The sequence below is a fragment of the Sitophilus oryzae genome, unplaced genomic scaffold (genome assembly GCF_002938485.1).
Source record: "Sitophilus oryzae breed Bouriz unplaced genomic scaffold, Soryzae_2.0 scaffold_297_pilon_pilon, whole genome shotgun sequence".
Taxonomy (NCBI): domain Eukaryota; kingdom Metazoa; phylum Arthropoda; class Insecta; order Coleoptera; family Curculionidae; genus Sitophilus; species Sitophilus oryzae.
The window spans coordinates 9,649-24,609 of NW_022146859.1; the positions used below are offsets into that span (position 1 = coordinate 9,649).

Consider the following 14,961-nt stretch of genomic DNA (forward strand, 5'->3'; position numbering starts at 1 on the left):
TATTTAGTTAAATAGAGCCTTATTACATCTATAAATCATAAAACAAGATAGTATTACCCCAACATATAACTTCTACAGGACATTTTGTTAGTCAATGTATTGGCCAAGATTTCTTGCTTTTATTTAATTATGCACTGAATTCAAAAAGAAATCTCATTTGACATGATTCTGTGCTATTCTAATTATGTTTTTGTAGATTTTTAATAATTTCCAAACCCTAAAACAACACAAGACTAAAGAAGAATTTTGAGTGTTTGATATATTTTAGTTCATCGTAACATCTTTATTTATAACTTGTGCACACTTATTAAACATAAATCTCTTAATATTATATATTCTTTACACGATTAACAGTAAATATTTAGTAAATACAGTATCTTAGAATCTCTAAATAAGAGAAATTAAAAAATTCTAACACCTATACGGAGTTAAACCAAAAGCAACAGGTTAGATATTTCAATTAAATTCAAAGTAATCTTGTTAAATAACATTCTAGTAAGGCTCTAGAGTATATTATTATATACCAGGTACTCAGTAACTTATGTTTTCCTTTCAAACTGCATGTTTCAGCATTTTTGATAAACTTCCATTATCTAGATTTTTTTGCTTTTACCATAAACATTCTGTACTCAAATAAATAAAACAAGATCTCTCACATGATTTTTTATCATATTAATTATAACACTGTACATTTTAAACAAATTTCAAGCCCAAAACTAACTCGCCCTGTATAATTCAAGTATAATATGGCCTATTTTAGTATGTATATTCATGAAGGAAGGCCCATTCCTGCTGGAAAGCTTCAATAATTTAGTATTTCTCTTGGAATGGCAATTTTAAATCTAAAACTTAAGTGTAAAAATATGTTTGTATCACCCATGTATGTCTATAAAAATATTACTTAAAATGTGTCTTTCTAATTTCTAAACAGTGGATCACTACCCTGACTTTTTATGTAAAATAAAGAATATTGCAAGCTGTTTTTATATCCATTTCTTTCTAAAATATACCACTCTGTCTTACTGGTAACTGGAAAAAATAAAGAAAATTGTAAGACTACACTATTTCTTCTGATAAATACAAATTATTCAACAATGCTATCTAAATTTACTTAATTTTGTTATTTAGTAGTACTTTGTGTATTCTTTTTGTTCTTTTCTTTCTCGAACCATATCTTCAAACAGAGCTGTTCAAGTAAAGCTTATCGTCTTCCAGTTTTCTTCACTGAAAATCTGGACAATGTCTTCAAGTTGGAGATCAACGTGCCATGCTAATAAGTCGCCTGTTTAAATACAAATATCGTAGCGTAGGTCTCTAAACAGAGGGCTATTGCTCTTGCCTAAAAATGTACTCAGTAAAATGTATGTTTATTAAATATAGCGACTTTAGTAGAATTAACAAGTAAAATACCTACCTTGCAGCTCAAGTCTTAATATAAGAGGGTTTTCATTGCTCATTTTACAGCTCCTAAAATATTCTATAAAACTTTTATTAAAAATTATTTAAAATCATATCTATTTTAAGTATTTTTCAATCAACTGCCAATTTCCAATTCAAAATTCAAATATAAACCACAGATAAGTATATCAACAAAAAATTGACAACAAAAGATAGGATATTTGAACTACTACGACCACAGAACACGGATCTATCGATACACCCGTGCCACAGAAGCATAAAGAATGTCCACCATCACTTCCGTTCATTAAACGTCAAACTTGACAAACTTCATTTCTGCCTTCTGCTCTGCCTTCCATTTTGTTATTTGTGTCAGTTTCTAGCATTTCGTACGTACAATTTCCTAGTTTGATGATTGAATATGGCATTAAATGACGAAAAAAGTGCGTCAAATTCAACCAAAAACAATGTAAAACCGTATGGCAAAGTGATTCTCACGCTGAAAAATCAGCTTTTGCCCGAGGAACGGCTCCTAACACACCATCACAAAAAGATGGCTTGAGTCTGGATGCTGAAACAGATTTTGCGCATTTACGGTTGTGAACTGATACAATCCGCCGGGATTTTATTAAAACTACCTCAGGTAAGCACTCAGCTTTAGAAATACTATGTTTTTATTGTATTTATTTCGTTGGGAACTTGTTATTTAACGTACTTTTTGGCCGCCTTCCTTTGTAGGTAGCTATGGCGACTGGACAAGTACTACTTCAAAGATTTTACTATTCCAAAAGTTTAGTACGCCACCCAGTCGAACACACGGCTATGGGCTGTGTTTGTCTCGCCTCAAAGATAGAAGAAGCCCCCCGAAGGGTCAGAGATGTTATTAATGTGTTCACGCATATTCGACAAGTGAACAATGGAAAGTAAGTACCACTTTATTATACGTAAATACGCATTTTTTCTTTAGTACCATCATATTCTGTTTCTGAACACCTACTAGGGTCAAAATTTATCATTTTATCTTTCAGAAATCTGTAGTTTTTGTTTTAATTTATTGATAACTTTAGGTAACCTAATTTGTCTAAAAGTTATCCATAAACGAAACATTATTATCACTAATTCCCATTTTTTTCTGAAGCATAACAATTTTTGTTTATATTTTTATATATGTATAGTGCCAATTTTTTTTGAGATTGTGGATATAATACTCTATCTTTATTTATTACATATGGGATTCTTATTTAATCCCTTTATTATATAACATTGCCCATGTGGTTTTGATCAGGCTGATTTTAGCTGATATGTTAGGGGCTATGTTATTCGTATATAAGTATATAAAGGTAAATATATAAAATTTGTTTAATTTCAAATCAGGGTTATCGAGGAAATAATCAATATTGTCTTGAATAAATGTAATCGAGTGAGTCAAAGGAATGTAGTATTTTAGTTTCAACTTTTGTATGATTTGTAGTTTTTTTTTATGATTTTTCAGATACTTTGAGGATAAAACAAGTTGAAATTAAAATGTTATACCAGTGATCTACTTATTTATATTTATCCATGATCAAAATAATGCTAGGAACATGTTAATGGTTTTTAAACAAACAATTGATAAAAAGGGGGATTTTAGATGTTCTGTTTGTTGCTATTAGTCATTAAAAGGCTAAATTAACTGTTTTATTTGCTATTTTGTCAGAAATATAGTTTTCTTATATTATTAAAACTTGAAATAATGTATTCTGTAATTGTTGAAGTATCAATTGACATTGTTTATTAAAACTGGTTAGGAAAAATTATTTAAAAATCTCTGTAGGACAAATTATTCTTTCAGTAAGAAGTAACACATAAACTTGGTTTTATTCTGTACGATTCAGATATTAGAAAATACTCAAAGTATATTGTTATTACAGACTGTGTCCCAAAAATCTGCTCACATTGTACTGGGTGTGTCTTGAAAAAACACATCACCCCTAAGAAGCTGTGGGAATCTGCATTAAATCGCTTAAAACGTCTCTGAAACCAAGCGAGACTAAAAATCGATTATTGGTGAGCATTGGTTTTGATATGGTTTGACCGTTTTTGGATTTGTTCTCAAATTGTAAGCGACAAATCTCTGTTAATTAGTATTAGTTTTAATAGAAGGCAAGTATAAATGAAACTCTTAATAACGTATGTCATGTATTACATTTGTTTAGTTTCAGATTTTGTATTTATTTTGGTTTTATAATAATTTATAATAGAATGGGAAAATTAAGGTAGGTTTTAGAAAGAAAAAGGTGGTATATTCTAATACAAAAAGGAACCAGTGTGGTATATTTTTCTTTAAGGCTTTGTATATTGTGTTAAATGAATATTAGGTTATGTTACTCTGTTAAAAAACTTCAAAAAACATCATGAGAAGGAAAAAATAAGTATGGAACACAAGAAGAATTGAAGGGGAATATCAAAAACAGAAGAATTGAAGATAAAATTAACTAAAGACTGGATAGAAACTTGATAAGTCAAAGACGACTTGAAAATGAATTGACATAAAATAGAAGAAGTGTCAAAAATATGTCAAATGTTTGAAGGTAGGCATTTTTGAGGTTTGAGGAATTTTGATACATACATGAAGAAGATTTAGAAACACTTAGTGGGATATGAAGTATTTAAGTGTATGCGTCACGCAACAATAAGCTGAATATGGAGTATAAGTCTTATATTTAATTATTAATATTATATATATTATGATTTTCTAATATTTCTTTTGTCAAAATCTATTATTTATCTCAAATGAAAGTTTAGTAGGTATTGAGGTTAACACTAAGTGGCGGATTCATCTGTCCAAAAAAAGTTATGTATGGGTATTTTGCCATTACAAGAAAATCTACAAAATAAAATAGTTATTTTTCGTAAACGCTGCTGCGTTAATCCAATGGAGACAATTAAAATAGAACGCCAACGGTTTTTGTAGATGTCTCTGTTTAAAAAAAAACTAAAGTGTTCGCAAATAGTTGCATTTAATTTATTATACAGGGTGTTTCAAAACAAATGCGAAAAATGTCAGGGTTGTGATTCCTTGTTCAAAATAAAGGGTAGTTTGCTTTATAAACGTTGGGTCAAAAGTCAACCATTAGGGAGATATCACAGTACAAAGATGGCTGAAAAATAATGTTTTTATTTTTTATCTTGAAAACGAAAAGCGATAGACTAATGAAATTTTATGGAAGCATTACTGTTATGAAAACACACTTTCTGGTAATTTTTCTTTTTTAAAATGAGTGGAAGGGGGTTGAAATAAACTACTCCCTATCAGTTTTGTTAACGAAATTTAAAGAAAAATCTTATCAAACACATGCAAATATTAATTTGGATAGTTTAGTTTGTTTAGAAACTTTTTTTATCTCTTGTGTTTTTTATAAAACTCACTGATTTGAAATTAAAAATAAAATGTAAAGCATTAGGTACATGTCAGGACAAAATATATTTTTAGATAAAGAATCTAGTGGGCTGCTGTAATTTTTATAGGAAAAAATCTAGTCGGCCGCTGTCACTTTTTAGGATGTTTCTAATATTATTTTATTGGACATTACTCTACTGCAAGTTTTGACAGCAGCTGCTGCTGTTTGACAGCAGCCCACTAGATTCTTTATTTAAAAATGTTTTTTGTCCTGACATGTAATGCTTTACATTTTATTTTTTAATTTCAAATCAGTGAGCTTTATCAAAAAAACACAAGAGATAAAAAAGTTTCTAAACAAACTAAACTTTCCAAATTAATCTTTGCATGTGTTTGATAAGATTTTTCTTTAAATTTCGTTAACAAGAAGAATGATAGGGGTAGTTTATTTAAGTTATTTTTCCGCCATCTTTGTACCGCGATATCTCCCTAATGGTTGACTTTTGACCCAACGTTTATAAAGCAAACTACCCTTTATTTTGAACAAGGAATCACCCCTGAAGTTTTTCGCATTTGTTTTGAAACACCCTGTATAGCAAACTATTTAAAATAGTTTTTTTCTTTGTTCTTTGTATTTTTTTTTTGCTTCCGACGACGGAAAGAAAAAACTTTCCGAAACGTTAAGCAGTTTTTTGTTCATTAGGCAAATTTGTTTACTGGTAGACCACTGCTGACAATTAGTCTCTGTTGGATTAACGCAGTAATCCATACAAAAAATAACTATATTATTTTGTAGATTTTTTTGCGAGTGGGCAAATACCCATATAAGACTTTTTTGGGGACATAAGTTTGAATTTTACATCTATCCATGATGTTTTTGACAATGACAGCTCTGTGTTTTAGTGTTCTTGTTGAATCTTAAAACTAATTTAAAATAATTAAATTTTTCAGAGACAAAAATCAAGTGTTTTAGGAATATTTTGTTATTGTAATTTAAATGTCTGTCAAAAAGTATCACACAGTTCTTGTCAAGAACATCTGGTGTAGATAAGATAAGGTGTAGAAAAGATTTAACTGAATTGTTAGTTTTATGGGTACCATGACGTCGTTTTTTACAGTTAAATGCAAGTTTAAGAAAATTCAACGCTAAATTAATTTTCTGATTTTATTATTATCATTACTATTATTTCAAGTGGTATATAAGTCGTAGTCTCATAGTGTATTCCGTCTTTTCGTGAAGAGCCTAGTCACTTAATGAAAAGAACTAACCTAATAAGATAACTAGGATCTTCATGAAAAAACGGAATTCACTATGTGACTACGGTATATATAAATTTTGGTGTAATTTCCCATATAAGTGGTATTCATTATCATCATTTTCAACTTATTCAACTGTATCCAATTATGGTGTTGGGCCCATTGTTCTATTGTTGGCTATGCAGGCACCAGTTATCCCTGCTTATTTTCCTGATATCATGGTCCCATCTCAGGTTCGGTCTTCTTCTAGGCCTCTTAATTCCTCTGGGGTGACATGCTGTAATTTTTGTGGTCCATCTTGCCAGGTATCCTACCTATATTGCCACTTGAAGGATTTGATTCTGTGGCTGACATTTATTATCTGGGTCTTGTGTCCTATCCACTCTATTCTTTTATGGTCTACCTTGGTTATTTCCAGCATATTTCGTTCCATTGGGCGTTGTGCGATCTGTAGTTTCCTTATAATGACTTATAGGACATGACTGGTAGTACTTTCCCATATAACTGGGATTATATGGTGGTAAATGATAATATGTGGTCTGTCATTATTAGACATATCATTTGTTCATATAAAGCATTGTCTGTCCAACAAGAAGACATGACAGTCACATTCGTTGTTATCTGTCATTTTAATTCGCATATAAATTGTATTTTCTGTCATTTTTATCAATAATTGATATCGTTTAAAAAAACATCAGCTGCAAAGGAATATATGACAGTCAAAGATTGTCTGTCATTTTTTTGAATGTCCATCTGTCTAAAAATATACAGGGCATCTCAAAAGACCGCCCAACGAAAGAAAAGAATCAATTTCTAGAGATAACGCCAAAAATTGACAAAAGACAATTTACTGTTGAATTAAAGTGACATTTTTTTCTGACAATATTGGAAAAGATATGACAATATAAATTTTATATTCCAGTTGCTATTTTTCCTTGCACAAAAGCCAGTATCTGAGACGGCTCCACAGAGGCCAGCTCGCCATCTTCTATCCAACTCTCCATCTTCGACATTTTCTACATTTCCTGATCTACAGCTTGACGTTATTATATTAAATTTTTAATTTTTTTTTGTGGTTTATTATGAAAATATTGATATTGTAGAATACTGGCTTTCATTTTATACAGATTTAAGTGCAGTTCATATGTTTCTAACGGTCTTTCATGCATATCTTTCTGTCTTTCATTCACATCCTTGGATTAGTGTAGTCCAGTCACATTTTTTATTTAATACTACTTATGTTATGGGGTATACTTTGAAGTAAGGTTAAGCAATAAAAAACAAGCACGTAGCCACTATACAATGTGTCCCAGAAATAAGTGCAAGTATTTTAAATGGTGGTATAGTTCAACCCCAGAAACACGTCTACGAGGTTTTTTTCGTGAAAAAAAATTTTTGAAAAATTTTTTGAAATTTTTTTAAAAACATAATTTCTTGATAATAGATAGTAGATTCAATTTACAAGAAAGAAAATCCAGAAAAGATCCAGTGGTTCTCAAAATTTGAGCAAAAATCATTTTTTTTTGGAGTAAAATAACTCCGTTATTTTGGACTTATTTGAAAAAACGATAGAGAGAACATATGTTTCTTTTATCGAAATCTACCACCCCTTAAAATACTTGCACTTATTTCTGGGACACCCTGTATACAGCTACAGTCTGTCCATCAAAAAGATACGTGGCTGTGCCATTTTTGTCTGTCATTTTAATCCATAGATAATTGTATTTTCTGTTATTTTTTTTGCATGTAGTCTGCTAAAATGTACCTTGGCTCGTTTGATTATAAAGATCAAAGAAATTCTAGATAATATACAGGGGTAACTTGAACTTGATTTTTTATTGTATTATACAAAATTTTTAGCTGAAAAGGTAAGAATATAATGTTCACTTTTTTGTATTAGAATATCTCCAACACATAAATTTAACTAGTTTATATCAAGACAGAATACATTTATATATTTTTATTTAGAAAAAATTATTGCGTTTCTTGCCTTTTATTAAAATACTGATAATTCCAAAAAATGTCAAACCATATTGACGTCGGTAAAAATGGAAGATAAGAAGACTCGAAGAAAAATCCAGAATGTTTTAGAATTATTTTTGACCATTGTAACCATACATTTTCATTGTCTATTAATTTTTTTAGAGTTTTTTCAGAACCTTATAGCTGTTGTGAGAAAATGGATACTAACGGGATAGACAATAATGTAAAAAGGGCTCGAAAAAAATCATAATAATGATGGTAAGATTACCCTAAAAGTAATAACGATGGTAAGGAACAGGTAACAAGAAAAATGGTGGCATAGTTTAAAATCTTTTTTTATTTAAATCAATTCAAAGTTATGCTTCAGAAAAAAAAACTAAGTTGAAACTTGGAGAACTTAAACTTTATCACCATTTTGTTTAATTTTTTTTTAAATTAATTTTCTTAAAAAACTATTCTTATTATTATGTGACTCCAAATTTCAATTCAATTTTTTTCATTCTTCATCCCAAAAAACAGTATTTTGTTTGTAATAATAACATTTTTGATACAGGAAGAATCAAAAGTTTCTTCCTGTGGTATGTACGCGGTTTCAAGAAAGTTTTATTTTTCACAGTCCTATTCATCCAGTTATTTTGGACCAGAACTATATTCACACGAAAAATTTAGTGATCAAAGCCGAGAGAAGAGTTTTGAAAGAACTAGGATTCTGCGTTCATATCAAACATCCTCACAAGGTAATTTACATATAGAGTGCGGTTTTTTTTTCAAAAAAGATGACTATTCAAGCTCTGGATACAAAGAAACCTTGGATTTTCTAGTCTTAATATGTTATTATATCTGTCATATTCAAATCTTCCTTTACTTATTTTCTGTCATTATCCCACTTCTGGTGTTCACGTTGCGGTGAATCCCAAGGATGTTATTGCCTAATTTTTCATACTAAATTTAGTACATTTTTAATATGAAAGAATAGCGTTTCGATTATGTTTTCCAGCAAAGTTTCATCGTACTAAAAAATCATGGTAATCTCAAAACAATTTCCGATGCACGTGATGAACTTTGAGTGATAAACGATGGTGACAGCGCTGCCAGATTGTGATGGATTTATCTTGAGACGAATATTAATTTATAAGCGACAAACAATATATTTATTATATCATTTTTTAAAGTTTTTTACGTTTTATTTTTAGTTTAATAACTAATATTTTAGTAATTAATTATTGATTTATTTCTTTTATAGCTTATTTTACTTATTACATATTTGCAGAACTAGTCCATTATGAAGATTATTCCAAGCTTTATTATGGGTTATTTATTTATTTATTGATGTTCATCTTACAACGCCATAAGTGGTAATAACAAGTAAGAAGGTGCTATTAATGCACAAACTAATAATCACAGAATTTAATAAAAACTAACTTGGTGAAGTGGTGTAATGTGCTTATCAATCAAACTTACTTCTCTGACTGCCGTCAAGGGTAATAAAGGGCCTTTATTGTCACGTTCTCGTTCAAAATAGTTTATCAGGGAAGCTACAAGCTCTTTGCTTCGACTGTTTAAATGCTTCGGCATATTTTCAACACATAATTTCAAGAAATGCAATACAAAAATTCGAAAATTTAGTTCTTAAAAGAACTGTTCGTGCTTAAAACTGCAATTTAAAAAAAACTACGAAAATAAGCAAAAAACGAGAATTACAAATATTTAACACCAACACGATATTATACAAAATAATTACTGACTGTAGGTTAATTGTCAAATAATAAAGGACAACATTGCTGAACGCGGCGCAATGTGACCAATGTGTGCAGCTTTAATCTAAATAAAATATCTGTTATAATCATTAAAATCTATAATTTATAAAGTAAAATGAAGAGCTGCTTGGTATCTTATATTATACAACAAATTTAAACATTTTTGGCAAAATTTCATTTAGTCAGATCTATAGACTTTAATGTCAATGTCGATATGATTGATGACGTGCATCGGAAAATGTTTTGCGATTACAATACATCTGTCATATTCATTTACTTTTGTAAATCTTCCTTTACTTATTTTCTGTCATTATCCCACTTCTGGTGTTCAAATAAGAGATTTCAGTGAACCCAAGGGATGTTATTGCCTACTTTTTGTACTAAATTTAGTACAAAATTATTTTATTTACTAAATTATACTACTAAAATTATTTTTATTCTTCATAGAGGTCATGTAAGAACCAAAATAGTATGTTTTTCATCTTTGAATTAAATTATTGAGCTTGAATGGTCAACTTTCGCGAAATAGACTATAGCAATAGACCTGCATTAACTATTGTTATTTAATTATTTCTTTTTTCAGATCATAGTGTTGTATCTTCAAGTTTTGGGTTACGAAAATAATCAAAAACTGATGCAGTACTCCTGGAACTACATGAATGACGCTTTAAGAACTGACGTTTTTGTTAGGTAAGATATTGTATTTAATTCTCGGATATTATTCTCGATAGTTCATCCGAAGTTAAGGGACTATAAGGTTAATCTACTGGTATAAGCTGCATTTAGACACTGGCGTAGGCCATTGACATTGCCACGGTCGAGTATCGAGGTTCGGATTTCGCGTAAACAAAATAGGCCTCGTTCAGATTAACCTGGGCAGCGGATTGTACCTTGGCTCGTTCAGATTAACCTTGGCAAAAGGAGGCGTTAACTTAAAACACTTTATTTATTTATATTTATATTATTTATTTCCAGGTACCAACCGGAAACAGTGGCGTGCGCCTGTATTTATCTCACAGCCCGTAAACTTAAATTACCTCTACCGAAAAGCCCTCATTGGTACATCATTTTTGGAGCGACGGAAAAAGAAATCAGAGACATCTGTGTGAAAATCCTGAAACTTTACAATAGATCAAAGGTACGAATGAAATTTTGTCATTAATTTTATTTTTTTTTCATTTTTTATGTATTTTACAGCCAAATATCGACGATTTGGAGAGACAAGTGGAAGAATTATGCGAAAAATACAAATCGGAACGGATCAAGGTTAAAGGAATTAGCGGAGAGAATTCGCCAACAAATGAATCGCAAAATGTTCAAAAAACCTCCGCCCACAACGCCTGGGGTGGATTTATTAGGTGAGGCTTATTTATCGATGTTTCTTTCGGTATTTTAAAAATAAGTTCATTTACAAAAAAAACATTACCTATAATATGTGATGCATTGCATATAATATGTGAGTATGTAATGCATTACATATTATATGTAATATATTCAGAATAGAGCTAGAGTAGTTTGGTCATAGTTTCATTATATAGTTCTGAGATTTCTTTAAAAAACGTTACATCTAATGTGTAATGTAGAGTACGAATGAGCTAAGAAAAGGCCGTGAGCGTCATTGCCTGGCCATTGTTTGTCTCTCTCTCGCACTGGCGTATAAATTTTTTATGAAAGTATCATATATGTAATGTTTTTTTAAACAAACTATGAACTACTCTGAATGCATTACATATTATATGTAAAACATTACCTAAATATGTGATGCATTACATATAATGTGATGCATTACATAGTATATGTAATATACTCCATATTATTTGTAATGTATTCAGAATAGAGCTAGAGTAGTTTGGTCATAGTTTCATTATATAGTTCTGAGATTTCTTTAAAAAAACATTACATCTAATGCATAATGTAGAGTACGAATGAACTAAGAAAAGGCCACGAGCGCCATTGCCAGAATCCTGCCATTGCCTAGGTATTGTTTGTCTCTCTCTCTCTCTCTCTCTTGCACTGGCGTATAGATTTTTTAAAATAAAGTAACATATATGTAATGTTTTTTTAAATAAACTATGAACTACTCTGAATGCATTACATATTATGATATGTAAAACATTACCTATAATATGTAATGCATTAAATATAATGTGATGCATGTATTTAATGTACTACATATTATATGTAATGTATTCAGAATAGAGGTAGAGTAGTTTTGTCATAGTTTCATTATATAGTTCTTAGATTTCTTTAAAAAACATAGTTTCTTTATATAGTTCTGAGGTTTCTTTAAAAAACATTACATCTAATGCATAATGTAGAGTACGAATGAGCTAAGAAAAGGCCACGAGCGCCATTGCCTAGGTATTGTTTGTCTCTCTCTCTTGCACTGGCGTATAGATTTTTTAAAACATATATGTAATGTTTTTTTAAAGAAACTATGAACTACTCTGAATGCATTACATATTATGATATGTAAAACATTACATATTATATGTAAAACATTACATATAATATGTAAAACATTACATATAATATGTAAAACATTACATATATGTAAAACATTACATATAATATGTAAATCATTACATATTATATGTAATGTTTTTTTAAATAAAGCAAATTATTTTTTTTTCTAGTCGATCGGGAAGCCATATGCCTCCACCAATGAGCGAGAAAAGGTCACGCTCCAGGTCGGAAACGCGATCGCCTGATAGGAAGCACAAAAAGAACAAAAAGCACAACAGATCCCGCAGCAGATCGCAATCGAGGACCCACAAGAAAAGCCACAAAAGGAAAAGCTACTCCCGATCGCGAAGTAATTCGCCGCACAAATCTAGGAAGGCCAGGTAAGCTTAAGTGTTTTTTTTTTGTATATTTTAACACACCTTGTATAGAAAAGGGTGTGTCAAAATATGTCTAGTGTCACGTTTCAATGAATCTTTGATATGTATAGGGGGAGAAAGAGGTCGAGATCAGGTAATGATCAATTTTTTGTTGTGTGTATTTTGACGCACCCTGTATACAAAAAGTTTGCAACAAATGGATCTTTTTAATTTTTGTTATACCTGAACGACTTATTATGGTGTTTTATGAAGTTTTATTAATTTTTTTTATGTACAGGGAGCGAAAGAAGTCTAGATCGATCAGTAACAATCCACTTTTTGTTGTATGTATTTTCACGACCCCTGTATATGAAGTCTGCTACACTAATTGATTTTTATATTATTTTTATAATGACTCATTAGACTGGCTATTATGAAGTTTCATTCAATTTTTTTCTTATATACAGGGATAGAAAGAAGTGTAGATTGGTTAGTAAAGATCCGATGTTCTTTGACGCACCTTGTATACGAAAAGTTCGCTACACAAATTGATTTTTTTATTTTATTATTATAACTACTTACCAGGCTGTCTATTATGCAGTGTCATTCAATTTTTTCTTGTATACAGGGACAGAAAAAAGTCGAGATCTGTTAGTAACGATCGCGAGACGAAGAACGATCGCTACATTGACAGGTATGACAAGTATGACAAAGACGCCAAATACAAAGATCACGACAGGGACAGCAAGTACAAAGAAGACAGGGATCGGGATAGATACGATAAATATGAAGACAAAAAGGACAGCAAAAAATACGATAGGGACGAGAAACACAGGGATAGAGATGACAAATACAGGGATAGGGAAGAAAAGTACTCTTCGAGGGACGAGAAGTACAAAAAATCGAAGTACCGGGACGAAGAAAGGTCGAAAGACCGAAGAAGAAGGAGTTAAAAAAGATTTTTTTAGGTGTATATTATTTCTTAAAGTAAATTAGAGACCTACGATGTAAAAAAAGTGTACAGTTAAGTTTTCAAATAAATTATATTTTGATCAAAACACAACTTCTCTTTATTTATTCACATAAACAAAAAAACTCTAAAACCGCCTTTTTACAATCATTATATTAACTTACATGTTTCTGCTCTCTGTTCTTACATTTAGTAAAAAAATAAAACTATACAACAATACTATGATTAAGCTATTATTATGAGCGTGTGTGAAAGAAAAAAATTGACAAAAATTTTTGCATTCCGCACGGTTTTTTACAGCGTCTTTTTTTTATAGTTCCAACTAGATCCATTGAGCCACCCTGTAGATACATTGCACGTAAAAAATCAAGTATTAAGGAAGTTACAATTATATTGCTTTATGTCTGGTTCAGAATTATCATAATTGTAAAGGGTGTGCTAAAAAATAGATGTCATGGTGATTGATCAAATATTTTCATCATATAATATGTGAAAAAAGTGAGGTTAGGTGACAATATATCAAGAAAAGTCTGTATATTTTCTGTAAATCCCTGTATATTTATGAGACTCGCTACATAGACGTAGAATTTCTGAACAACTCGATGACATTTTCCGATATTTTGTTTTTACCCTCAACTTGCATAAATGTACAAGAACTTTTGAAAAAGTGACATTTTTTGAAAATTCCTGTATATATTTATGAAACTTACTACACAGACGTAGAATCAAATTTTGAACAACTTTTCTCTTTGATATTTTTCGATATCTTGTGTCTTAACCCCATTTTTTGCATAATATGTCACAAAGACCTCTCTAATTTACTAAAATGACAGTTCTGTCTTGTCAGCTCTGTCATTGTAACAAATTACAGAAGTCCGTAGTACCTGAAAAAAGTCATTTTGAGATACCTCAAAATGACTTTTTTCATTATTATGTCGAAGAAATTTGGATTAAACCTTTTTTTAATATAACCCGATAATAAAAATTTGTTTAAAACTTTTTGGCGCACCCTGTAAAATAATTTTTGTTACAAAAATCAGTTTCAAGATATTTTTGTTTTTTCCCGTAGTTTTATAAGTACTGTCTAATAATTTTTGACCAAAAATAAACCACTAATAAAAAAACCTAATAATAGCTTCCCAGCCTACTTGATCATACATATTTATTCTTCCGTGGTATTAAGATATTAAAACGACCACCAGTGGCGGGGGGTGGTTATGTCAATTTTTCTCCTAACAGTAATCAAAGAAATATACTCTAAAAAATACCATATTTATCTCAGTGTCGTAGATAGAAACCTGTATATGTTTCCGAAATTTTAAATTAAAACAGAACAAAAAAAATGCCGATTTATCCATCCACAAACACATTTTTTGTTCAACTATACCAACTAAA

The 14,961-nt window shown here is 30.4% G+C and overlaps 1 protein-coding gene and 1 long non-coding RNA gene across 4 annotated transcripts; one reads left to right on the forward strand and one right to left on the reverse strand.

Annotated features, from left to right (window-relative positions):
- Positions 1–650: 650 nt before the first annotated feature.
- Positions 651–1,551, reverse strand: LOC115884534. 3 transcript variants are annotated; one of them, XR_004050572.1, is made up of 4 exons: positions 1,415–1,551; positions 1,112–1,339; positions 902–1,029; positions 651–842 (listed from the first exon to the last, which is right to left on the reverse strand). It is a non-coding gene; the product is annotated as an uncharacterized LOC115884534 (long non-coding RNA). The 3 variants fall into 3 exon arrangements; XR_004050573.1 differs by having other exon boundaries at positions 657–842; positions 1,135–1,339; XR_004050574.1 differs by having other exon boundaries at positions 657–848.
- A 196-nt stretch (positions 1,552–1,747) lies between these two features.
- LOC115884533 (cyclin-L1-like) lies at positions 1,748–14,961 on the forward strand. Its single transcript, XM_030903137.1, is given in 10 exon segments — positions 1,748–1,928; positions 1,931–1,980; positions 1,982–2,041; positions 2,137–2,321; positions 8,634–8,754; positions 10,358–10,464; positions 10,750–10,912; positions 10,972–11,132; positions 12,411–12,620; positions 13,225–14,961. Coding segments are annotated over 10 exon segments (1,491 nt in total). The 5' UTR covers positions 1,748–1,819; the 3' UTR covers positions 13,550–14,961.